Raw genomic sequence first — 27651 nt, 5'->3', positions numbered from 1 at the left:
CTTATGTGTGCATGATGTTATGGTGGTCCTCTTTAAAATACTGAGATATCAGTAAAAAAAAAAAAAACATCTGCATGATAAAAGTATTTTCTTTAGCAATTACATTTGTTTTCAGGTTTTCTTTAGGCTTCTGAATTTTTGCCTGCCTCTTGTCTTCATAGTTTTTCTGCTTACTTCATTGGTTTTCGGTCACCTTGGGGAACTTAGTGTTTTCTGACCTGGCCTATCTGACTTAGCTTGCCCCTTGAAAGCCTCACTCCACATTAAACACGGAATCTCATTTAATTGACTGAACAGACATAATATTTATATGTCTGTCTTTTTTTATGTACTAGAAATCTTTATGGCTGGTTGTTTAAAAATCCATCATTTTCACGCCATAATGTAATGACACCACAAGAAAAGACGTAAACTTCTGTGAGAAAACACTGTTGCTGTGCCATGCTCATCCTCGCTATTCATGCTAACAATGGCATGTGATGTCACTAGTATCATTCTGTAAAAAAAATGCATGACATACAATACATCTCTACAACATTATTAATCAGCTACATTTACATGCTCATAAATCCACAAAGGAGCAGCCATAACTATAGTAATATCTGACCTTTTCGCAGGGAAGCTAAAGCTCAGCATGCATCAGACACAAGACAGGAGCAATCCCTGGACAGGGCAATAGTCCATTGCAGGGTGAACACACTCACATGCACTCACACATTTACTAGGTCCAATTTAGCATCACCAATCCACCTAATCTGCATATCTTTAGAGGTTAGGAGGAAACATTCCTGTGACCCTGCTCTGCAGAAGCAGATTCAGTGAATGGATTCAATGATGGATAAACACGTCGTAAAATGGCGATCAGAATATGATGCGTGCATGTTGTCAGATTGGTATCTAATAGTCATCTTACTCACACCCTGTCATATCTCTCTATTATAAAAGAAAATCTTGAGACGAGACAAGACTATTGCCAAGAGATTTTTTCAAGTCCTGCCTTCCTCTCAACCATTTATGGTTAATGTCCCATGCCCACAGTCCTCTCACCACTCATTCGTGTGAATGATTTTGTCAGACACAGTTGCTGCGCTCTCAGCCCTTATAAATTTTTACGTTTTCCTCACTTTAAGTTCCCAATAAAAGAAGACTTATGTCCAATTCTTAATGAAGAATTTCATCCCGAAGGTTTATCAACTGAAGAAATGAGTACACTGGCAATCTTAGCACCGAGAAACGATGATGTCAAATGAATTAAAGCGTAAATTGTCGGTCGGTTACACGGCAAATTGGTTAAATGCGTATCGATAGACTATGCTGAAATAGTTGGTGGTGATTGTGCAGAAAATGAAAACATCAACTTACAATATTCCGTTGAATATCTACAACTATTAACACCATCCTGTCTTCCACTTGGCTGAATTACTGTTGAAAGAAGGATGTATGGTAATGTTATTGTGTAATTTATGTATGAATGATGGGCTATGCAATAGGACAAGATTAGTTGTATTCAAAATTGGTCGAACAATTCTGACATGTAAAATGTAACAGGCAACAAGAAAGGTAACGTTGTACGTCTTCCGCAGAAAACATTACACACCAAAGGAGATCTTGATATACCATTCGTATTAAAAGGTTTAAAGTTTCCCGTTAGAATAGCTTTTGCTATGACAATTAATAATCACAGGGACAAACATTCAAAAAAGTTGGTTTATTTATTAGAGAGAAAGAAACAATATTCACTCATGGGCAGTTATACGTTGCATTGTCATGATGTAACTTTAAACATGGAATCAAAATTCAAAGCGATATTGAGAAAAGTTCATTCTATATATTGTTTTTACTGAAGTTTTACAGTAAAAGTGTAAGTTTAAAATGTTTTTGCATGGTAATTTCAAAGCCAAACAGAATGAAAACGTATAGCGCAACAAATACCTTTATTACGTTTTATTATTTTGTACTATGGTTAATTACTCGCTGTAATGTAAAATAGTTAGTTCTATTATGCATATGTAACAATTCCCATGAAAAGAACAATCTGTTTAAATTGTACATCCGTTTCCCCATACGCGAGCGGCAGAGCCGTGAAGTGGCTAGCGCATATCCCCCTCAAAGGGGGTTGGCAAGTGAAGCGAGCAGGGGGCAGAGCCCCCTAGTATCAAACCATTATAATACACCTGCATACTAATTTATTTATTACTCCTCAGATGCATATTTCAAATTTATTACGAAAGGGAAACTGTAGTATGGTTGCAGCTGCTCTTGTATTGAATACTTCTCTAATGGTTTCTTGGTTATGGCGTAGGAAGGGCAAAATACTGAAAACTGGTCAAAAAAAAGATTGGTCAAGAAAAAGTATCTAAGGACAGAGTTTTGTAGGAGACATTTCCTTCATTATAAAAGTTGATTCTCCATTTACACTTTGGCGTTTTGGCCCACAGTTATTCAGGTTGTAAATTTTGAGTGGAAAATACAACTACTGGCCTCACTCATGTTTAGTATCAATTGTTGCCATTAATCTAAAATTTTGCTCTAACAGTCAATTCATCAGGTATTTTTGGAGCCATATTTCAACTTTTTTAGAATGCAAGTTGCATAAACTTGAAATAAAGTTTGCATATACTGTAATAATACACGAGTATATCTACTCCTATAGTTGCCATTGACATTTAATATTTACATGAAAATAACATAACAATTAGCAAGCCAACACTCTTAATTGAGTTGAGTAGGATTTCACCTACTTGATGATACTTAGTCTAAGTATTAGGTTGGGGGCATGCGCTGATTCACCACATTGCTGCACCCACCACACAACAATCCACCTCAGGATCCCAAATTAGGACCCAAGTGCAGTTGTGTAACAGGTGACACCTCAGCACCACACTAGTTTGAATGGAACAGTGTAAGGTTTTTTTAATTTTTTTTCTGGAGTGCCAATCCTGCCACCAACTCCTGAGTTTTCCTGAAAGCTGGAGGGCTGCAGGTTGCAGGTTAACATTATACCCAGGATTCAGAGTTAGAGTTACTTCATTGGAAAGTAGCTTAGTTGCCAGCAGTTTAAACCTATGATATGTGACTTGAGCAAATCCTAAGAGTATTACATGATATAACATGAAAGACTAGAAACTTTGCTAAAACTACTGGTAATTTGTCCACACACAGACACAACTTCAAAACATTTTTGAGTTTCTTACATTAGTTGGGACCTCAACAGTTCCTGGCAGCAGCAACTGAGTCTCTTCCACTATGCTGCTTGGGAAAAATCCAATGTGAGCCTCCTGCTCACTGTAATAGTTTCCTTGGACCTGCAGGAGTAAAGTAGAACAACAGTGACACAAACTGGAGAAATGTGGCATGGCAAGCAACACAAAAAAGAAACAGTACTTAAACTACTGTACGTATGAATGATGTACATATAAAAAAACAAATTAAAGATAGGAAAAATCAACTAATTAAGATATAAAAATATTAAGCAAGCAAATCTATTGCAAAATTCATCATGCACTAAGTTAAAAAGTAACATATAAAATTAAAATTTACTATCTATATTCACATAACATTATGACTGATATACCGACAGACAGACAGACAGACAGACAGACAGACAGACAGACAGACAGACAGATAGATAGATAGATAGATAGATAGATAGATAGATAGATAGATAGATAGATAGATAGATAGATAGATAGATAGATAGATAGATAGATAGATAGATAGATAGATAGATTGTCCCTGGGGGAAATCTGGCTTTTTACAGAAGCTCTTTAAATAAATACATACATACATACATACAGCGAGGCCAAGATTTGTGAGCATTGAAGCTCAACCCTGCTGGGGTCCATGGCCGCCGCCAGAGGACACCTGGAAGTGCTGCTGGAAGAAGCACATTGAGCACCTGGAGTCCTTCTGGGTGCTGTATAAAAAGGTGGAGGAGTGGAGGTGGAAGGACTGGCAGCAAAAGGGACTGTGTTGGGCTCTGTTTGTGATTGTGTGCTGTGAAGGCAACAGGATCAATAAACCATGAGCTGTGTGGCAATTGGTGTCCTGCCTGTTTGTGTCAGGGTTAAGGTGGCTGCACACGCCCTTGGGCATCACAACATACATACATACATTCATAAACACACACACTTCTTGCTCTTCTTTGTCTCTTTTTGGCTGCTCCCGTTAGGGGTCATCACAGCAGATCATCATTTTCCATATCTTCCAGTCCTCTGCATCTTGCTCTGTTACACCCACCACCTGCATGTCCTCTTTCACCACATCCCTAAACCTTCTCATAGGCCTTCATCTTTTCCTCTTGCCTGGCAGCTCTATACTTCACATCCTTTTCCCAATATACCCAGCATCTCTCCTCTGCACATGTCCAAACCAACATAATCTCGCCTCTCTGACTTTGTCTCCAAACTGTCCAACCTGAGCTGACCCTCTAATGTACTAATTTCTAATCCTGTCCATCCTCATCATATCCAATGCTAATCTTAACATCTTTAACTCTGCCACCTCCAGCTCTGTCTCCTGTTTTTTGGTCAGTGCCACCGTCTCCAATCCATATAGCACAGCTGGTCTCACTAGAATCTTGTAGACTTTCCCTTTCACTCTTGCTGGTATCCATCTGCCACAAATCACACTTGACTCCAAATGGACCAGTCACCTCACCTGTTAGAAACTTATTTTTTATAAAGTGGAATTACTCCTCTCAGTTCCATTATAAAGAACTCCCTTTCTTTATCTATAATAATAATAATAATAATACATTTTTTATATAGTGCTGATCCCATGCTCAAGGCACTTACAAAAAATAAGAAAGAACGGCAGGGTATACAATATATAGTATTGTACAAACCAGATAAATAAATAAAGAAGATTACGACAGTAAATTCAGAGAAAAAAAGCCTAACAGACAATATAATTGCTGGTCTCGCACAAACACATACAGGTTACATGAGCATTTTGACAGAGAGGTAAACTGAGAGAAGAGTAATAAAGTCAAATAGAGCTAAAAGCCTTCCTGAACAGATGAGTTTTGAGTTGTTTTTTAAAAGAATTCATGGAGTCAGCTGACCTGATTAATTTCGGTAGGTCATTCCAGAGTCTGGGCACTATACAGCTGAAGGCCCTGTCACCCATGGACTGTAGATTAGTGAGGGGCACAACAAGATTGCCAGAATCAGAGGACCTTTGTGGGTGGGCAGGCACAGAGTGATGGAGAAGGTCACTGATATAGTTTGGCGTGAGGTTATTTAAGGCTTTGTAGGTTATTAGTAGGATTTTATATTCGATTCTGTAAGACACATGGAGCCAGTGAAGGCGGAGCAGGATGGGTGTGATGTGCTCACTGCTCCTGGTCCGTGTAAGAACTCTTGCATCTGAGTTTTGAATAAGCTGAAGCTGTGATATAAGATTAGAAGGGGAACCTGCCTGTAGGGAATTACAATAATCGATGCGGGATTTGATAAAAGCATGGACAAGTTTCTCAGCATTAGAGAAGCAGAGGAAGGAGCAAACACGGGATATGTTATGGAGGTGAAAGTAAGAAAGTTTCTTAATGTGATTGATATGGATGGAATAAGAGAGGGAGGAATCAAAAATGACACCAAGATTCTTTACAGTAGAGGCAGGTCTGATGAGATCACCGCCAAGATGGACTGGGATGGACCTCATTTTATTAAGCTGCATTTTAGTCCCAATTTGCAGGAGTTCAGTTTTATTGCAATTTAATTTTAAAGAGTTCTGCTCCATCCAGGTATTAATTTCATTAAGGCAGGTTGTGAGCTGAGAAAGCTCTGATGAAGTTCCACTTTTAACATTGAAGTAGAGTTGAGTATCATCTGCATAAAAATGATAACCCAGTCCATAGCTACAAATAATATGGCCAAGGGGAAGCATGTAAATACAGAAGAGAACAGGGCCGAGGACAGAGCCCTGAGGAACTCCTTGTGTGACTGGTGCTGAGCTGGGTCTGCTCTTGCCAAGACTAACAAACTCTTGCCTATCAGTCAGATAGGACTTGAACCACTGGAGGGCAGTGCCAGAGATACCCAGCATGTTCTCCATTCTGGACAGTAGGATGTCATGTCTGACAGTGTCAAATGCTGCACTGAGGTCTAATAGAATTAATATGCTGGTTTGTCCAGAGTCTGCTGCCATAAGCAAATCATTGGTTACCCGTAGCAGAGCAGTTTCACAGCTGTGCCGCGCCCTGAAACCAGACTGAAAGGGTTCTATGAAGTTATTAGAGGTTAGGTAATTGATGAGTTGGGAAGTTACAACACGCTCAAGAACTTTTGACAGGAAAGGTATTTGGGAAATAGGCCGGAAATTGTAAAGATTGTCAGCATCAAGACCAGACGTTTTTAACATTGGGGTTACAGAAGCAATTTTAAAAGTGAGCAGCACAGAGCCAGTGTCGAGGGATGAGTTTATTATTGTTGTAACAGTCGGGATTATGGCATGAAGGCAGGATTTAAGTAGTGTGGTGGGGATGGGGTCCAGTACACAAGTAGTCAGCCTCATCTTACAAAGCAGGGTATTAACAAACACAGATGTGACTGGTGAGAACTTAGAGAAGGAGCTGGATGGAGTGGGAAAACAGGGAGAGATATAAGCAGATGATGTATTTATGTTAGTTGAATTATTTAGATCTTTAATTTTGTTACGGAAAAAGTGGAGGAATTCCTCACAGACTTCAGTAGAAGAGGTAGTTGGACCAGATGCGGGTTCGAGTAGTTTATTAACTACAGAGAACAAAACCCCTTGGGTTTTGGATTATCTATGTTATTTTGTCCATAAAACATTTTTCTGTATTCCTTGGAATCTCCTTGAGTGTCCTCTATCTTCACTGTTTCTCTCTCTGTCTCTGTCTATTTATAAGTATACATACATTTTAACAAAGAGATATAGATGTAAAGTAGATCCTCTATTAATATCTGTCACCTAAATTGTCTATGACACTGGATGTGATCACGTAGCCCAGTTTGCAAAGTCAATTTTGCCCTCTAGTTAATAATAATAATAATACATTGTATTTATATAGTGCCTTTCCCACACTCAGTTACTTAAGGCGCTTAGTTAAGGGGGTCTTGTAAAATCATCACTTCTTTTGATTTATTGTTGGTATACCAAACTACATAATCTTTTATGTCTCTTATAAGTTAATTTGTATTTTTGTTTTGCTTGAAAATACAGGTTTCGTTGGCAATTTTGAGCAGTGTTTCTTTTTATTTTGTTACAGTACTTTGGTATATTTTGTGCTTTTTAGGAGATTCACTAGGAACAAGCAAGGTTAACTTAAATTCTTAAGTTTACCTCTAAGTTTTAAATTTGTTGCTCACCCTGGCCATATAAAGTCAATGTTCAATATTTCACAGTTTTTTATTTTTTTTTTTATTAAGGCTGACTTTAGGTTTTATTAAGTGGGAAAGCACAAGAAAGAATTATGACTGTGGTACAAATGCCAGTTAAAATCAGAATAGATTTGTCACATACTGTCCCAGTTGGGCTTCTTCTTACACCAAACAAAGGTTACTCACATGATTTCTTTCTCATAAAACTTAGAAAGAAAGGCCACCTATTTGTCCTCACATTTTGATCACAAAGACTCAACCGCTCTAATCAAAGCAAGGAAATCCTAACAGAGACAGGAAAATACCATTTCCTCGAAAATGAATAGTGACATTGCAAGATTGTTTCAAGTGACAGTATATTCTTTTTCTGGAAGGAGAAGGATCACAATAAACTTCTGTAAGCCTAAACAAATCAAAACAGTCTGTTACTCACGCTGCCAGCCCAGAACAGACGTCCACGGCCCTTGAGTTTGGAGAACACATAAATAATCTGACCCCTCTGGATAGGAATAAAACGACAGTCTGAAGGGAAGTAATCATCTAGAGCAACTGCCATTGAAATTGGATCTGCAAAACAAAATGAAATTTACCATCTACTAAATATTACTGTTGTGATTTAAATGTTGAAGATGAGGAAACTAAAAAAGAGGTACAGATAAAAAATATATACAAATAAACAGTACTAGAAATATTTTTATGACTTTCAGAACTATAATATCAGCACTATAAAACATATTGATTTGAACCTTTGCATATGAAAAAGACACCAAAGTGTCTTAGCAGAGGCAAACTGCTCTGCAGAATAGTTTATGACAAATGGGTTATTTACTTCAGACAAAAAAATATTTATTGCCTATTTTACCAATAAGATATCCATGTGTTTATATGCTCTGTCCCAGTGAAATGAAGAGAACTCTATCATATCTAACAAATTATAGAAATACATCTCAAACTTTAAAGTTAAACATTAATGGAACAAGTAAACTATTTTTCAATTTTAAAATTGGCAACACTACTATTATTACTACTATATGGAATAAAAAAGCGTACAGATGGAAATATCTTACCTCATTCTAGGTTGCATCCATTTACACTTATTTAAGATCACCATTGCACACTAAGTTATCTACTTTATATAGTATCAGCCAACCATGCCAACCACTGAGGTATTATCCTGCAACAATCAACAGTGGAATAGAAATCTTTTTGAATAGCTCTTAATATTAATTTACTTCCCAGGTTATCGTACACTTATTAAGCATGGCATAATTATGTAAAGAAGCCCTGTATGTTCAGTTTGAACATTAAATATCAGGATATGAAATACTAAACCCACCTGAGTGGTTAAGTGGTGGTACCAGCCACTTACTGTAGCAGTCATTTGTTTAACATACAGGTACACCTGAGCATTTATTTGGGGCAGTTGGATGTTCTAGACTCAGAAGAAAAGGCCATAATAGCAGGGTAATTGAAAAGTCTATGCTTAAAAGAAAATTGCTGTTGTTTTTTTATTCACATTTGCATAGTTTTTCAACAATTCTGTGCCAATGGACTTTCAGAATTGCATTTCAGTATTTTTCTCTGACCAGAAAACTTAAGGTTTTTCTATTTTCCTGCAATCCAATCTGTTTCCATCAGCAACACTTTAAGGAGAACACTATCACCACATTTTGGGCGCAAGGTGATATGTGACAACTGCAACCAGTTTGCTTCATTTTTTTTGTGAGAGTAATATGGAGACAAATCATAAGTTCAAAATGGATTCCTCTTGCTGAGAAGCCATTTCAGGAAGCAACAGTTTTTATCCCAAGACAGCTAATGGGCAGTTCTGGACAAATAACAAAAACAGAACATCTTTGCTAACTTCTTCAAGAAGCCCTGGCAGTACAACAGATCCAAGACAAACAGCATTTGCAGAACAAAGAGAAACAGTAGCAGCAGCACCAATTCAAACTCCTTCGATCTTGGAGACAATGAAACAATAACTTTGGAATCAGAAACACAGGTAAATAAACTATCCTGCACTATTGTACCATTTGACATTGGTGACTTGCTTATATTAGAAGGGTTCACTTTACTTGGACAAACCTTGATTTCTAGAGAACATAATGAGTCAAAGCTTCACCCTGCTTGGCCAAAGGAGTTGTGGTCTCTTCATTTAACTACCCTAATCAGTAGTATGGCTTGAGCCTCTTATTTGGCCATGGATTTTAAGGGAATTCATGACTATGACCCTTTGAAACAGGCTGTCTTATATAAATCTGAAATTACTCCAGAGATGTATATATTGCATTTCCACTCACTAACACTGAGAGAGAAAGAAAGCCCCAGGAAGCTATGAGCACGTTTGCAAGACATTTTAACAAATGGATACTGCCACAGAATTGCTCCAAGGAGGAGTTATGTGACATTATTGTACTGGAGTAATTCTTAAGAGTGCTGCATCCTGAAATGATGGCATGGATCTACGAGTACAACCCAACATCATCAGAACAAGCTGTAGCCCTAGCAGAGGCTTAAAGTGCAGCTCAAAGTATTCACTATGGTGAAGTGAAATAAATCGGCCAACCCCAGTTGTGCTATGTTCCATTGACTGGTAAGTCAGCAGCCGACTGCAGAAATGTTAGAGTTTGGATAAAGATTTTTTATTTTTTGCATTGTGTGTCATTGTGACCCATTCTTCCATTAAATGTTGCTCACAATTTCTTTTCTAAAATGCTAGTGATTTTCCATAGATCATGATTAGAAGAAAAGGATACATTTCTACTTGTGGGCACCAGAAGCTTAAAGCCATTGATTTGAGCCAAGTCTATCACTTGATATTTTTCCTAAAATATGTGATTGCACTTGGTTTGTAGAGACAATTTAGAAACATGATGACATTGTTTCTATGAGTTTGACTGACAATCCTTCCTTTTCTGAGTCAAAATGTTCCAGTGTTGTTTATTTTTGAACTAGCTGTGTAAGCCCGTGCTGTAAAAAGCCTGGGCTCCTAGAAACCATGGATTCTGGTACTTCAATCAATCAATCACATCGGTTGTGCATTATCAGCTAAGCGATGTTTTCTTTCCTCAGCGGTTTCATTTTGCCGACGTGCTTGCCTCCATTGACTATCAGCGGCTAAGTACGCTTCTCTGTCCCTGGAGGTTTTGTTTTTCCAATGTGCTCGCCTCGCTTGTGTATTAGTGGCAAAGCAAGTTTATCTTTTGTCAGTGGTTTCACTTTGGTGACAGAGTCGCTTTCTTTGAGTGTCATGCTATAGCCTCGCACTTCTGGGCCGCTTCGCACTTCTGGGCTGGACAGACATATATAAACGTTTACATATGGAAGTGTGTGTGTCTAAGACATTTTTCTTTGAGAAAATGGTAGGGAAAAAGGCAAATTTCTGCTAGAGTTGCAGGTATTTCAAAACACAATAGTTTTTGTGTGAAGCTGCAAAAACCAAGCTGCTAAAAGTGTTAGGTAACCCAGCAAAACTACTGGCTATAAATATGAAAACTGATGACTGACACTTCCCTGAGATGACTGAGGGGATTCATTCAAATTATCCATCACTGAAAATATGCTGAATGAAAGCAGATATTGTTATTAGTAATTATTTTCTATTAAAGATGTTCGGCTATATTGTCATGAAATTGTGCAATAGTGTGATGGGGACAGTGTCAAAGGCTTTTTGAATGCTATGTAAAAAACTGGTGCTCAACTCCAAACTGCAGATAATTTTTTCTGTTAATTTTACTGTACATGGGTATCTAAATGAGTGACAGACTTAAGAAAATGTAATTAATACTTCCTCGCATTTTTAAAGTTTGGAAGACAGAGTGCAAGGATATGAGAGCCATACATTTTTATTTTCATCGCAAAATAAACTATTTCTGTAAACCTCTTTCTTTCTTTCTTTCTTTCTTTCTTTCTTTCTTTCTTTCTTTCTTTCTTTCTTTCTTTCTTTCTTTCTTTCTTTCTTTCTTAATGAACTAGAGCCAGACAATAGCACGAATCAGGAGCAACATTTACCATTACAATACAGTACATATTTCTGCCACTGCAAAGCAGCTGGCAGTTATGCATTAAAGTGTGTATGCAACCTTGATTAAAATATTGCATGCTTGAATTTTCATTTGACGGCTGGAGAGAAAATCCCCACAAGAGTCAAGTATCATCTAGCAAGTTGTGCTGGCTAGCGCAGCCCACAATGAAACCTTTGAAGCACATAGTATAAACACCCTCCCATGCAAGTCACAGAGGTGCTTTTTAAAGTAGGTAACTCCGCTGAATACTGCTTGGTAGCAAGCCAGTTTGGTGTTCAGTGCATAAATTAGAATGCATATTCTGTAAACATATGGTCTATTTAGTCATTAAACAATTTATTACAATCATAACTATGGATGAGACTTGCACAATTGCTATGAGATTTTAGTATAATGCTGTCGCACCATCTGCTGTTAATTTGAACAGTTTATATACACATGGCCAAGTAAAACACGAGTTTATGAGCTTCCTATTTTACAGTTATTAGAGGCATAACCCATCCTATTTTGTTCTTGCAAAATGCTATATGTTTTTTATAATTAGGTGTTTTCAAGAACAGTGTTATAGCTGGAGGACTTAAGTATTCTGCGTATTTTGTACATTTAAATGCACTCAATGTTTCGCCATTTAAGAACATTAAGTCAACAGCCTCCAGAGCACCATGTCACACCAACCGAAATAACATTACAAAAGGCACAATGACATAACCAACACAACATTACAAGCCTCCTATGTCTGTCTATAAGAAATCACAACGCTTATCTCTCTTTTAAGAGTGGACAGAGATGATGTCAGGTTAGAAGTTACAAAGCAATTTGAAATTTTATTTATTCCCTCTCGGAATTTTGAGTAACATCTGATTGAAAATAACACACCTGTGATGTTTCACTTTCTCACTCTTGAGTTATCACTGGCCATTACTGTGCAGACGTGTGTTAGGTAGCCCAAGAAAAATATTTTTTAAGCTAGCTATTTGGGTAGTTGCTTATTAGTTGTGAAAACACTCAGAGGCGTAGCTAGGGTTTTCAGTGCCTGGGGACAACTGAAGATTTCTCCTGTTTGCCAAAATGCAATAGGGAAGGGAAAGAAACATCAATTTGGCGCCCCCTGGATGCTGCGCCCCGGGACAAATGTCCCCCCTTGCCCCCCCACCCAGCTACACCACTGAAAACACTAACCATAAGAATAAACAGAAATAAACATGAATAGAATTAATAGTATCAAGAATAGCTTACATGATTACAACAAGTCTTTATTTTGTATGGCCTAAATTTGAATAAAAAACTGAAGCAATTTGCTTAGGTACAACATGGTGTAATTTTTCTTATTTTCACATTCTTGGGCACTGAGATATCTAATGGAATACTGATATTAATGTTATGTTCCATCTGTAGACTCTGCAACAAGTAGATCGTAGTTGTGTTTGTAGTGTATTTGGGGCTTGTTATCATGCTGAAGATTAAGAAATCATTTCTCAAGGGTACAGCAAGATAAATCAAAATCTTTGTATATTTCCTGCCATGTAACAAATAATCATGTTTTACATAAAAAGTGCATCATTATCAAAACATGCAAAGCACCAGAAAGTTCCTACTAGAGAAAAACATAGGTAGTGGTAACAGCACTATAATTCAAAAATTCATAATCAAAGCCATTACTGTAATTTATATATATATATATATATATATATATATATATATTTTATACAGAACAGATAAAACAACACATACAGTCAATCAAGTTATACTGTAAATATGCATATAATTTGAACATCATCATAAATCAAATAACAAACTTATACTGGTTTGAAAAAAAAAATTGTGTGCTAATAATTAGTGACTAAGGTGGTTTTCTCTCTGTTCAGCCCCCAATTACCAGAGATAGTCATTTATTTTAGAGTCCCACCTTCAGACACTAAAGGAGATCTAACCTTTACCCTGCCAGATCTAACCTTTACCCTGCTTGTTTTCACTGTTATGTTTAGAACATGTTGAAACAATTTAGTCTTTGAGGGAGTGAGGGAGGGAGAGAGAGAGAGAGAGAGAGAGAGAGAGAGAGAGAGAGAGAGAGAAAGAGAGAGAGAGAGAGTCCGACAGACAGACAGACAGACAGAAAGAAAGAAAGAAAGAAAGAAAGAAAGAAAGAAAGAAAGAAAGAAAGAAAGAAAGAAAGAAAGAAAGAAAGAAAGAAAGAAAGAAAGAAAGAAAGAAAGAAAGAAAGAACTTTATTTGGCACCAGGGGGAAATTTGGCTTTTTATATAAGCTCTTTAAATAAATAAATGCATAAATAGACAGATAAGTGACTAAGTAACTAAATAAATAAATAAATAAATAAATATACACACACAATTTGATCTGAACACATACTGGAATGACTATAAAGCAAGAAAATTCAAAAGAAAGAAAACTTTTTTAACTCGACAGTTACAGTCACAGTGAGGCATTATGCAGACGTATTGCTGTTGGAATAAATGAGCCCCAGTAGCATTTCTTGACACACTTCTGCTGATTTGTTGGCTGAAAGTACTCAATGTTAGTGTGTGAGAGACAGAATGTGCAGCATTGCTCATAATGGCACTCAGTTTTGCTTTAATTCTCTCCTTTGCTACTATGTCCAGGGTGGAAGTATTTGATCATATGTGAACAGGACTGGTTGATCAAATAGCAAAATTTTCAAGAGCAATTAAATTTTTAAGGACACTTAAAGGATATAAAGAAGCAAAGGCCATCCAAATGCGGAAGGTATCACAATGCCTTCTGTTTTTCTTCTCTGTTTGGCTCTTGGCTTGCAGCTTCCTGGGATGGGAGGCCCATGGCAGTTAACTTGACAAAGCTGCTTCTCTCTATTAAGATACAGCAATGTCATCCCAAAATGTGTGTCTGCTCTTACCCATTAAAATATTCCAAATTTGCCATATTTTCTCATTTTCATTAAATTTAATACTATGTCAATATGTTAATCAACAGTCTGACTGCTTAGTTCATATACAAATGTCCATTAGCTTCCATAATAGTCCACCTTCTCAACAGTCGCATCCTTCAGTGGCCCATCCTTCCTTAACAGTAATGACCATTATAGAGCTGTTTACAGTGTTTCAGCTTGACCTTCAAGCCATCTATATGTAGTAAGTCATCAGCGGTCTCTGCTTCTATATTGTGACCCTGGCACCCCCAATGGCACTTGACAAAACCCTAACTGTGCTGTGCTCTGAAGCTCTGTTAAAACAGGCAGGTCTGGGTGTCTGCTGCAGGTTCAACTGCAAGTTTGCAGGCTCACCGATGGTTGATGCAGGGAACATTTAAAACTGGCCACTGACCTGGGCTTGCTCTCCTTTTGACTTCTCTCCTCCAGAATGAGTTTACTCCAGCTGCTGAACTTACCTGATGAGGAAGAATATCTATTATTTTATTCTGAAGAAGTGAGCTGATACAGGACAACCAGCAACATCTCTGCTTGCTTGCTGTTTTATTGTGCTGAAGTGACAGCTCCCATTTGAATAAATGTTGAGACTGTTCCTGTTTTCACTGCAATAAAGCTGATTCTCTCAGAAGTCCGGACTCACCTCCTTCTCTCTTGTGCAAGTCAATGATCCTCAAATCACAATATTTTAAACCTTCATAAATAATGTAGCTTTATGCAAAGCAACAAAGCCAGTCAGCTATGCGTCTAAATTCCATAATCATCACAAGACTCACTACAAAAATCATCTCGGTAACATCATGCATTAACTAACACATGAATATTTTGAAACATATTATTAATATAGCTATTAATATTAAATTAATTTTAAAATCAAAATTATCCCCAACACATTTTCCAGAGAATGAAAATGTGTACCCCTGCAGATTTTAGTTTATTCGTTTGTTTTTTCTGTCCTCCCTGGCAATCGGACCTTACTTTTATTCTATGTTAATTAGTGTTCCATAATTGTAATTCTTATTCATTTTGTCTTTTTTCTCTTTCTTCATCATGTAAAGCACTATGAGGTACATTATTAGTATGAAAATGTGCTATATAAATAATGTTGTTGTTGTTGCTTTAGAAATAAATGTTGTTTTTGTATTTGTTTTCAAAGGAACAACATAACAAGATTCAAAAAGGATGTCCGTATGCCTGGCATTGGTGTTGAAATAAACCATCAGTTCCATCTAATAATATTGAATACAGTACAAATAGTCATAAACTTCAAAAAATGCATTTCAAGGGTACTCTTCATTGACAGTGAACAACATATATACTTTTAACGTGTTTAACATTTTCAAGCAAACATAGTTAAAAGATGTGTAGATACTGTTATTTATCGTTTGATCTCATCATTTATAAAATGTCTATCTGTTCCCTTATACAATCCTACACCCTCAAACGATCTGGACCAAATTTTGCATAGTGTCTCTTTAGGACAATACAGGCAAGATAGGCTACTTTAGAACCCAAACTTTTGACTCTGGGGGACTCAGTGGGTTTTTTTTTCCTCTGAACTACAGTTTGCACACCAGTGCCACCTGCTGGCTCAGACCAAGAGAACCATCCAAACAGACAGAAAGCAGACTAGCAGACACAATGACCACATGCTGCTTCTGTTTACTGTAATATAAAAAGAAGTATTGTATGCTTTTGCAGGGAGTGCTGGGTGAAGCTTGACCGAGAATGGAAGTGCAGCGCAACACAAAGTAGAATCAAAGGGTTGTTATTTAACTCCTGCTTTGTCTTTTATTTTTTCATAATGTAAGCATTATGAACTGTTCACCTTGAACTAAGAAGACAAGTCAGACATAACAGTGTACACGGTTACAAGCCAGCAAGGAGTCATAGCAATTCTGTATTCCAATTAGAACTAAAAAAAAACAAATTCTCAACTCACAAAAGCAGAAACATTGATAGTGTGAATGATGGATTGGACAGCTAGCAATAAAAAGCAGTGTCACCATTTAAAAACACATAAACCTTTGCTTTCTTTCTTTAATCCATTCTACAAACTGTAACACTGTAAACTGCTTGTAGGGTAAAAACATCAGAAATCTAAGGATAAGGGTCAATTTTAAGAATGCAGACAGTGCTTCACATATAATCTGAAAGGTCAAGATGAATTTAACAAATTGCCAAAGCAACCCAGATATAAATCTAAGTTGACATCACTTTCAGGGATTGGAAATTATGGAAAATGGTTACTTCAGAAAGAATCCATAAGATACAAAACACACAAATTAATGTAATGTAATTATTTCCTAAGAAATTGTTTTTATTTTCTGTTCTGTGTAAAAACATATAAATCACACTGTGCCATCCTCAGCTATTCATTTTTGAGTTATAATTTTGTAAACACTACTGTTGTTTTCCTCCAGTAGAAAATGTTATAAGTACTAACTGTCTCTTCTGCGTACATTTACAGTTAGGTCCATAAATATTTGGACAGAGACAACTTTTTTCTAATTTTGGTTCTGTACATTACCACAATGAATTTTAAATGAAACAACTCAGATGCAGGTGAAGTGCAGACTTTCAGCTTTAATTCAGTGGGGTGAACAAAATGATTGCATAAAAATGTGAGGCAACTAAAGCATTTTTTTAACACAATCCCTTCATTTCAGGGGCTCAAAAGTAATTGGACAAATTAAATAACTGGAAATAAAATGTTTATTAGAAACCAAAATTAGAAAAAAGTTGTCTCTGTCCAAATATTTATGGACCTAACTGTATATTTCTAAGTGCTGCTCATTTCATCAGTTTTCCCATAGATCCCCAGCACCAGCGGCTGAAATGGATCCCCAGATCATGTTTTTTTTTTTTCAATTATTTTTCTGACATGCTGGAGTCTTTGTCAAACATATTTCAAATTTGGACTTATCTTGCCATATCTTTTGCATACTACAGTCCCTTTTTGCTCGTTACTTTTCTTGGCTGCAGCACACCCTACAGTGCCATTTCTTTTAAAAGTTCTTCATACAGGTGACAGATGTACGTTGGGGCCAGATGACTTTTCCAGATACCAAGCTAGCAAATTCACTGGACTTCCTTTGGTCTCTTAATTAAGTCACCATTTAAGTAAAGTCCATTAAATGCAGGCAGTGTTTTAGGTCTGTCACTGTGTCTGTTGGCTTCAACTTAGTCAATTTCTTCATATTTCTTTATGATAGCTTGAGTAGCACATCTTGAAAATCCAGTTCAGTGTGTTATTACTCACCAACTATGCCTTGTTCCTACAAAACTATGATTTATGTCTATTAAACTGTACTATCTTAGCTATTTCCAAATCTCTCCTCGAGGCAATCCATTACCTGCAGTTATCATATGGTACACCCATTTAGTCATTAAAATACATCATGAGCACGCCTGGTTAGACTGATTGCTGAATTATTAATATAAATCAGAAATGCGCTTGGAATCTAATTAGTACATGGAACACATGAGGTTCTTGAAAATAGGTTTCGGAACCAGTTCTAGACATCTCACCAGACTGCAATATGTTTTTGGAAAACAAAATACACTAGACTTGATTGTATCTGTGTTTCTTTGTATTTATTCTAATTATATATAGTGTTTTCATTAACAAATAAACACTTGCTGCCCAGATATCTAGCTTTATAAATAATTTTATTGGGTGTCCTAAGACCCTTGCTTAGTCCTGTTTTTTTCTGATTTAGATAGATAGATAGATAGATAGATAGATAGATAGATAGATAGATAGATAGATAGATAGATAGATAGATAGATAGATAGATAGATAGATAGATAGATAGATAGATAGATAGATAGATAGATAGATAGATAGATAGATAGATAGATAGATAGATAGATAGATAGATAGACTCAAATATGCATGCTTACCTACTAAACTGTGTGGAGTATGTGTAATATATACTGTGGCTTATCACTAACGTGCAGCTATTACTTTTCTAATAACTTGTAGCACATTCAAAATTAATTTACATAATTCAATAAAGTAAATACTTATTATAGAATATCATACCAAAAAATTATACTAAAAAATGTTAATCTATAGATATATAATTCTTTTCGCGTTTGAAACGGAAATGACCATGTGATATGGAAATTATGTATGAAACGGAAATTACGTATGACCACGCGATATGGAAATTACTTATGACCACAGAACATATTATAATACAGGAACTTATCACTTCGTTTGTGGACGCCGTTTTTATATCGTCTTTACGAATTGTTATTATTTGTGTGCGCCCCGCGTCGCCCTCTCCTACCCCTCCTGTCTGTACTACGGCGCTGAGCTCTCCACCGCCAGGCGCATTCTGACAGAGAAGTTTTATTTATTTGTCCACGTGACTGTCACTGAAACTGCCACATTGTATCTTTTTTTTAGTTGTCAGTACTTGATAGTAGAAGAGATGAGGAAAACAGCTTTGCGTCTTTTTACTTTTTAACTGTGCTGAGCTGTAAACAATGTGAAGATGAGACCGCCTTCAGCTACGAGGGGTCGTGAGAACAAAGTGGACGCTGGGAGGCGCGGAATGTCGAGCTGCTCCGCCGAGTCGAGAACTTGGCAGTTTCGGGCAGCGTCCTCTCTTCTCGCGCTGTTTGTGACACTTCAAGTCCCCTGTCGGCTCCTGGGAGAGTGGAAATCTTTTCAAATGAGTGTAATCTGCGCCATCGAAGCAGGACTCTGTTTGTAAATTGCCCTGCACAACTACTTACTGTCCCTTAAGGTAAGTTCGGGTCACTAAAACCCCACAAGGTTCAAGGTTCAAGGTTGCTTTTGTGATTAATTATTTTAACAAGTAAATCACAGGCATGTAGTGCAAGGTTGTCAGGCAAAAATTTGGACAATCACATAGAAAATGTAATTTCTATACCACAGCGGTCGTGTAGCGCCTTTCACAAGGGATCTACTACTTACCTGTTGTGTTATAGCACCTTTAAAATGTAATTTACCCGAAACCACTCTAGTAGTGCTCAATGTATCTTTACTTCTTAAATGTTAATGTTTTACAGTTTAATAACTTATAGACTACATTTTATTTTTTCCCTTGCACTCAGTGAGCGAAGCCACTGGGTAATCAACTAGTAGCAATATATAATTAAAAAGATTGCAAACATTGCTTATATAATACATTACTAATAGACTGAATACTTTTAAAATGGCAATGAGCTTCTTATTTTGAAAGCAGTGAAACTGCAGTGAAGCTGTGTGATTGCTGTTTCTTGCTTTACTATACCAAACCACATTTACTGTAGGTATAAAGTATTTGATTACTACTTATTATGGAACTTGTTATGTCCTATTCTTCTTCATCTTTCGGCTGCTCCCATTAGGGGTCACCACAGTGGATCATCTTCTTCCATATCTTTCTGTCCTCTGCATCTTGTTCTGTTACACCCATCACCTTCATGTCTTCTCTCACCACATCCATAAACCTTCTCTTAGGCCTTCCTCTTTTCCTCTTCCATGGCAGCTCTATCCTTAGCATCCTTCTCCCAATATACCCAGCATCTCTCCTCTGTACATGTCCAAACCAATGCAATCTCGTCTCTCTGGCTTTGTCTCCAAACTGTCCAACGTGAGCTGACCCTTTAATTTCAATCCTGACTCTGCTGCCTCCAGCTCTGTTTCCTGTCTTTTCATTAGTGCTACTGTCTTCAACCCATATAACATAGCTGATTGTTATGTCTGATTCTTTGTAATAATTTGTTAATAGAATACACATGGAAATGAAAATGCTATTCTATGGTACTAAATTACCAAATTTTTGGCTAATTGCAATTTCTTGTATTTGTTGTTTATAGTACATACTTCTAGAGCATTAGAATATTAGAGCAATTTTGATGGGAACAAGCCATTCAGCCCAACAAGCCTGCCAGTCCTATATATCAAGACTCCACAAAATAAAGTCAAGTTAAAATCTGAATGTTTTTGTTGAAGACTTCATTTCAGAATAGCAACAATGATCTATTACACTAATTCCCTTACTAATTTTAAATATTTAAATCATGTCACATCTTAATCTGTATTTACTTAAACTGAAAAAGTTCAACTCCTTCAATTGCTCATCATAGCTCATAACTCCTTAGTTTCAGAATCAACCTAGTTGCTCTTTCTCTGGACCTTCTCCAGCACTGCTGTCTTTTTTTGTAATAGGAATAACAAAACTGTACACATTACTCTAGATCAGGCCTCACTAGTTCAAGTTATAGCTTAAGCATAACCTCCCTTGACTTGTACTCTACACATAGTGCTATATTACCCAACATCATATTAGCCCTCTTGATCGCTTCAGTATACTGTCTGAATTTAGACAGTGACAAATCTACTATGCCTATTAGATCTTTCTCATATATTGTACTTTTAAGTTTCTAATAACTCATTGTGCATTAAAATGTAACATTTCTGTTTGCTACTGTCACACACGTGCAATTACGAGGGAGCTGAGTGCACCGAGTGGAGGCAGTGAGTGCAAAACCTACTTCTGTTATCTCTGCAGGCCAAATATGGGAAAACCTATCTGGTTCAACATCAATGGTGTCACTTCTGGTTCCGGTGTCAAGGCTGATGTCACTTTGGTTCTGGCAGCAAGACTGACATCACTTCCGGTGTCACGCCTCTTCCGGTTCCTGTGCCTAGGATAATGTCACTTCCGGTTCTAGCCCGAGATGAAATCACTTCCGGTTTTGGCTTTGAAAGCTGCCATCATTTCACCACTATATTTGTTCAGTCGGGAACTCAACGCATGCACATCAGTGCCTATTTCAAAACCTTTTTGCAGCCAAGGACAATAAATGGGTGGCTGCCCCAAACCTTTTTCATATGTTGAGACTGATTCTTTCACACCATTTATAATTTTTTATATTTACCTACATTATATTTCATCTGCCATAAATCTACCCAAGCATATATGTTGCCAAGGTCCCTCTGTAATGATTCAGCTGATTCTGCAATATCTGTTCATCCTCCTAGTTAAGTATCATTTGCAAACTCAACCAGCATATTGCTTAGATTTTTAATGAGATCATTTACACACATTATAAACAACATCAGACTCAGCATGGGATTTCACTTTACACATCATCAAATTCAGAAAAGATTCATCTCAGCCTAACTCTCTTTTCCTGGTGTCTAAGCCAACTTTTTACTCACCTACACAAAGTGTCCTGAATTCCACTTCTTTTAGTATGATTACTAGCCTCTCATGTGGTCCCTTATGAAAAGCCTTCTGAAAATCAAAGTGAATAATAGGATAAGCCCCTGTCATCATACGCTTTTGTTGCTTCCTCGTAGAATTCTAACATATTTATTAGTGAAACATGATCTCCCCTGTCTGATCTCATATTTGACAGTTCAGTAACGCTCCTGTACCTGACAGGTGTTGCTTGATCTTTTTCTTAATAACTGTCTCCATAATATACCTATGATGCATGTTAAGGTGATTAGCCTAAAGTTACTTGGATCGGCCCAATCACCCTTTATTATATAATGCAGTAATATTTCATAGTTTCCAATTCTTTGGTTTCCCATTGTGCCAAAAGATTTGAAAAGTAAGTGTCAATGGTTTATGTACTGTATATATTCACTAAACTCCTTAAGCACTCTTTGTTATGTTATCTGTTCCCAGTTGTTTGTTAGATTTTAGCCTATTTAATCTACGAAACAATGGAAATTCTTTCATTTATTGTTATGTATGTCGCAATGCCATTTTGTAATCTCAGTATTTTGGGATTGTGTGGCTGGGATGTGCTTCACTGTTGCTAGTGGGTCTATACTAGATGGCACTACGCACCACCTTACAGATGCACAACTTTATAACCACACATGGCATGCTATACAGCATCCAAAAGTCAAACAGCTTCATCACGAGCCCTCTTGGATGAATGCCTTTTGATTTTTGATCCACAGCAATTCTTATTTCAGCTTGTGTAAAAGTCTTGTGTCTAGATTTTATTGACAGTTCCCTTTCAGGTTATAGTATGGTTTCAAGTCAGAACTTTAGCGGCAGCTTGCATTCAGGTTATAGTATGCTTTAAAGTTATGCTTTTTGTGTCATTTATGTCATCTTCTGATAATTCTTATGTTGTGTTACACTTCAGTTTTAGGTAGGAATTCTCTGGCTTATGGAATCATCCCTCAAACAACTTTAGTCCTGCATTCTTCTAGCTCACGACTCTTAGTTTTGCACTTCTCACCTTTGTTTACAGTTTTAGTGTCTTGGTTTTGGTGACAAACACTGTTTCAGCTTCACTTACAGTCTAACTCTATGGTTTTTAACAGAGGTTTCTTTGAGTATTATACTGTATATTGCCTCTCCTTACAGTTTCTTGAATGTACTCACACCTCCTGATCCACTTAACACCATTGTCAAGGTTGCCCCCATCACCTGTTTCTCCAACAGGAAATTCAGAGAGGCTGACTGGAATTAAGAATTCAGGCAGACTTTGTCTATTCTGCAAGTCCAGAAGATAGTCTTTGGATGCACATATATTGGATTGAAAAAAATAATTCAAATTGTAATAACAATAATTCAGAAAATAATCAGCCCAAAACAAATATCTCTCAATCCCTTGACATACAGAAGAATAATATAAAAAGAAGACAAATCAGCTACAAACATGAATATTACATATCTTGATTCATGTAAATATAACATAGTAAAAAATGGAATGGAGTAAAGGCAAACAGCAATAAACATAGATATTAACATGTACTGTATACAGTATATATAAAATATTTTTTGTGTGCCACATACACAAACACAAATAAAGAAGATGAAGAAAAATGCAGAAATAAGGTGCATTCATTTTAAGTCGATAAAGTATGTATGAAGTTGGTGGTTAAACTTGTGTAGTAATCAAAGGAGGTAGAGTAGCCCACCAAATTGTCCAACTTGTGTTGTTAATTTGTAATAGTTAACCATTTAGCTGAATCTTTTTCATGAGGCTGGTTCCCCTTCTTTGGGACTTCAGGTTAAAATGTATAAACAAAAGGAGACAGCAAGCAAACAATAAATATATAATGCTTAAATCTGTTTTGCCTCAGACACGAGAAAGCAGATGGAAACAGGAGCAGCAAATAACGTGGTCAAAAAGGCAAAGAGATGCTCAGGAAATCCAAAAGTCAAAATGTATTATAACAACTAGCCAGAAATGTAGCCAAGAATCAGTATCAAAGTAAACACGTAAAAAGTCTTTTAGTCCTGGAAAATCTTTTAAGTTTGCTAAGTACACTAACACTGCAATGAATATTGCTAGAAATGAGCAGAATCTTGTACACCTTCCAGGTAATGAGGTCATGATTTACCACTTCCCAGTGTCACATAATGGCAACAAGATGGCGTTGTTATGCACAAAATGATGAAAAATAAATAAATAAATAAATAAACAAGTGCATCAAAATGACAGCTATTTTAGTAGAAATGTACTGATTGCTTAGGCAGACGAGGGAAGGGGAAGTCAGGACCAGGAAATGAAGAAGAATTATGAGACATAGTCAAAAGATAGCAGAGTTCAGAAATGAGGGAACTCAAAGGATTGAGTACCAATGGTAAAATGTAGCTCTAAAAATTGAAAACTAAAGATGCAAAAAATTTGTTGCCAAATATTCAGTAACTTGTGATAACTGGACATTTTTTCTAACAAACTGTGTGGAGTTTGCATGTTCTCCCCATGACACGTGGGTTTCCTCCACAGTCCAAAGACATGCAGGTTAGGTGCATTGTCCCTAGTGTGTGCTTGGTGTGTGTGTGTGCCCTGCGGTGGGCTGGCATTCTGCCCGGGGTTTGTTTCCTGCCTTGCGCCCTGTATTACTGGGATTGGCTCCAGCAGACCCCCGTGACCCTGTAGTTAGGATATATAGCAGGTTGGATAATGGATGGGTGGATAAACAATGGACACAAAGTATCCAACATAATGGCAGGAAGGAAAAACTAACTGGACCAGGCTTCCAAATGTTTCCTGGTCCGTGTCTACCAGAAAAAATGGTGTAGAAGCATTTGTTTGCTTTCTAAAATTTCCACAGCTTCTGCTTTCTAATGGGGTTCAGGCAATGAGTTTGACTCAACACGTATGCAAATAATTCCACAGTTCAAGTGTCTTTGTTTTAAAAATTTTAGTAAAAATACTTAACAAAACACAGAAAGTTGATAATACAAAAGGAATGTTCTTGTACAAGATGTTTCTGTTCAAGGCTTGTATATAAAGTTAAAGGATACGTTTGGTATTTTTCAAGTTGAAGTAGTTTCTTGACAAACATGCTATAATAGCATTTGCCATGCGAAATTGTGTTCTAAAGTTAAGGTCTATAAAGTTTTAAAAAATATATAAAATAAAACAACCATGTGGCACAAAAACTTTACTGAGATTTCATCTGTTGGGTGGAAACCACCCCCCAGGGGCCTGAAAGATTGTTGCACAGAAAGACAAAGTGCTGAATCTCATAATATTGGTGTTTTTTGTTCAAATATATCATGTTTAATCTATTCTACAATGTCTGTGTAATCGCAAGACGTGGACACGTGATAAATTTAATTATATCATGTTTTTTTACAAAATAACTTTGACTTGAAAAATACCAAACTTATCTGTTAACATAGCATTCACTTGAAACAACCTTTAAATTTCACCACTGAGTCACTTTAAGGGTAATACTGAAAAGGCTGAATATCAAAAGCAACTTTCAATCTGAGAGCCTTCCAAATAGTGCCCTAGACATTCCAAACAAAGACTATGTGCTGAGTGTGCAACTATTAGACCCTTTCTTGTCTTCCCTAATCTCACCCTTAAACAAACAAAAGAGGCCCAGTTTATCTTGCTATGGACCATGTGCTGCCCCGTAAAGGCCTGAAAGTCATCTTGTCTCCTACCAGTGTTCCTGGCCTCTTTAGGTGTCCAAGTAGAGACTCAAATGTATCATCTATTGCATTTCAAAATCATGGGATAATCATCTTTAGTTCCTCCTAGAGTGGTTCTGTCTCTTATTTGTGATAGCACTCTTCTAGGGCCTCACACATAACTGAGGCTGCCATCACTCCCTTTTCTACTGACATGCAGAGTTTTCCTCTAACTGACAAGGCAGGTACCTTTTCCCTTAGAAGGTTTTGGACTACCCTTTTGGTTTTGCCCTTGCCCGTGGAAACTCTTTGTTAGCCATTCTATCACAACAGGAACAATAGATTGAGTAGGACCAGATAAGAGATCTAACCCAGGGACAGAGTGGCTACTAAATTATCAGAGTTGCTGCACTGAAACCCAGGACTCAGTTAGTCCACGTCTGATATAAGAATATTGCTAAATTCATGGACAACTGTGTTGAAAAGGCAATGATAAGATACAGAGTAACAAGTCAAGGTCTGGAATGCAGGAGGTGTAGTTTTTAGGATGGAACAAAAACAGAAAGTGAGTCTCATATTTCTGGCATACTGTGCAACTGCAGAGTAAATATAAATCTGTTAGTCATTCACAGAGCCGGAACACAAATTCAAATTTCAGGAATCAATACGTACCTAAAGTTGCAAAACAGTTTGGTAAAGTGAAGTTAAACTGAGCTCAGTCGGATTGCACCCCAATGATAAAGAAAAAGTCACACCATCAGCAATTAAGGCCACATAAAGAAGTGAACTTGAACAGGGGCTACTTAAATGTATTTATTAGTTACTGCTATGTTAAAAGACCTAGTCTAAATTCTTTGTGTTACATAACAGTAAGTGATAAATAGAAAGCTCTTAAAAATGTATTTCTAATGAGTTACCATTTCTTGGATTGCCTCATTAAACACTAGGAAAGCAAGCAATCAATTAAATACAAGGGTCATCCAAAGACTCAGTATTTAAGAGACAGAAAAAGAAAACAAATAAATAAAAACTCACGACTGCATTCTTCATCGGCACATAACTTCTTCTCAGACAGCTTGGGCATCTGCCTACCCCCTAGAATGGTTGAGAAGGAGATGGCACTAAAAAACAGCAGGTACAAAACTAAGGTTCCACTCATCTTCCTCATGGCTTTGTCCCTGCTCCTTGTCTTTTTCAGTTAAAGTGGGGGAAAAACATCTTGTGTACAGGAAAGGGCCTCCAGTTACCAGTGCTGACCTAAGTACCTCGCGCAAACCCTCAAGGGAACTCCCTGTCCAAGTAACAAGACCTGCTTTGTTTTCAAGTTTTTGCTCTTGCAGCATTACTGCCTTTCAGAGCTTAGGCTCCATGTGATTCCTGGCTGTTTGGATTAAATATAAAAGGCTAGTGTTTATTAGTGAACACATCAGACTGCACTTGTGTACACTTTAACACAGGTAAATCACATCTTGAGCTTATTTGCATGGAAGGCTACAAGATTTGGATTAATCTCTCCTAATTTTATTTATTTCATTTTTTTATAATTTTATTGATTTTATTGAAATCACACAACATTCCATACAAATAGATCGATTTTACAAAAATAGGATTGAAAACAAATCAACCCCCACCCCCAAGAAAGAGAGCATGGGCAGCAGAATAAAACTTAAAGCTAGCAAAAATAAGTAAATAGATGAATTAATAAGTGAATAAAGATAAATGAAGAAGAAAAAGAAATGGGGAGAGAATCTGCTTCCTCAGTGCTTTAAAAGCTTATTTTAAAATGTTATTGATTAGATCTTGCCAGGTTTTGAAAAATTTCTGCACAGATCCTCTAAGTGAGAATTTATTTTTTTTCCAATTTCAAATAATATGAAACATCAGTTACCCACTGACTTAAAAGGGGAGAGTTAGGATTCTTCCAGTTTAGCAAGATACTGTACATCTATGTGGCAATAGTGTAGTAAAGGCAATCACAGTTTGTTTGTCCTTCTCCACTTTAAGCCCATTTTGGAGTACCCCAAACACAGCTGTTAAAGTGTTAGGAGGGATTGTGACACCAAGGCTGTCTGAAAGGCATTTAAAAATTTTGGTCCAGAATTATGTTAATTTGGTGCACACCCAAAACATGTGACCCAGTGAGGCTGGAACTTGATTGCAGCGCTCACAGGTTGGATCTTGCCATGGAAAATTTTTGGTCAATTTTAAATTAGACAGATGTGCTCAATATATAATTTTGAGTTGAATAATTGTATGCTTTGCGCATATGGAGCTCGAATGAATTCACTGCATTGCTACCTTCCATTCCTTTTCTGATATGTTGAGTGAGAGATCCTTTTCTCACTGTTCTCTTGGATCTTTGAAAGGGAGGGACTGTAAAATGGTTTTATATATTGCAGAAATGCTGTCTATGTCCTTGAAACTGAGCAATATTTTTTCCAGCATAGATGGAGGTGGGAGGTGAGGAAAATTGGGCAGGTTCTGTTTA

General features: G+C 37.0%; 1 protein-coding gene across 3 annotated transcripts in view; it reads right to left on the bottom strand.

The window, feature by feature from the left end:
• Positions 1 to 26453, bottom strand: part of mia (MIA SH3 domain containing) — a 79475-nt gene extending 53022 nt beyond the window's left edge. For 2 of the 3 annotated variants that reach the window (XM_051932116.1, XM_028808981.2), the window contains exons 1-3: positions 26199 to 26453; positions 7780 to 7913; positions 3195 to 3305 (exon numbers count right to left, since the gene is read on the bottom strand). In XM_051932116.1, the coding sequence (XP_051788076.1) occupies positions 3195 to 3305; positions 7780 to 7913; positions 26199 to 26331 (378 nt within the window). In that variant the 5' untranslated portion in view covers positions 26332 to 26453. The remainder of the gene's footprint in view (positions 1 to 3194; positions 3306 to 7779; positions 7914 to 26198) is intronic. The other variant, XM_028808980.2, reaches the window with a different exon arrangement.
• Positions 26454 to 27651: the final 1198 nt, after the last annotated feature.

The sequence above is a fragment of the Erpetoichthys calabaricus genome, chromosome 9 (assembly GCF_900747795.2).
Source record: "Erpetoichthys calabaricus chromosome 9, fErpCal1.3, whole genome shotgun sequence".
Classification (NCBI taxonomy): Eukaryota; Metazoa; Chordata; class Cladistia; order Polypteriformes; family Polypteridae; genus Erpetoichthys; species Erpetoichthys calabaricus.
Note: the sequence above shows the minus strand (reverse complement) of the source record. Positions and strands in the feature narration are given on the sequence as shown.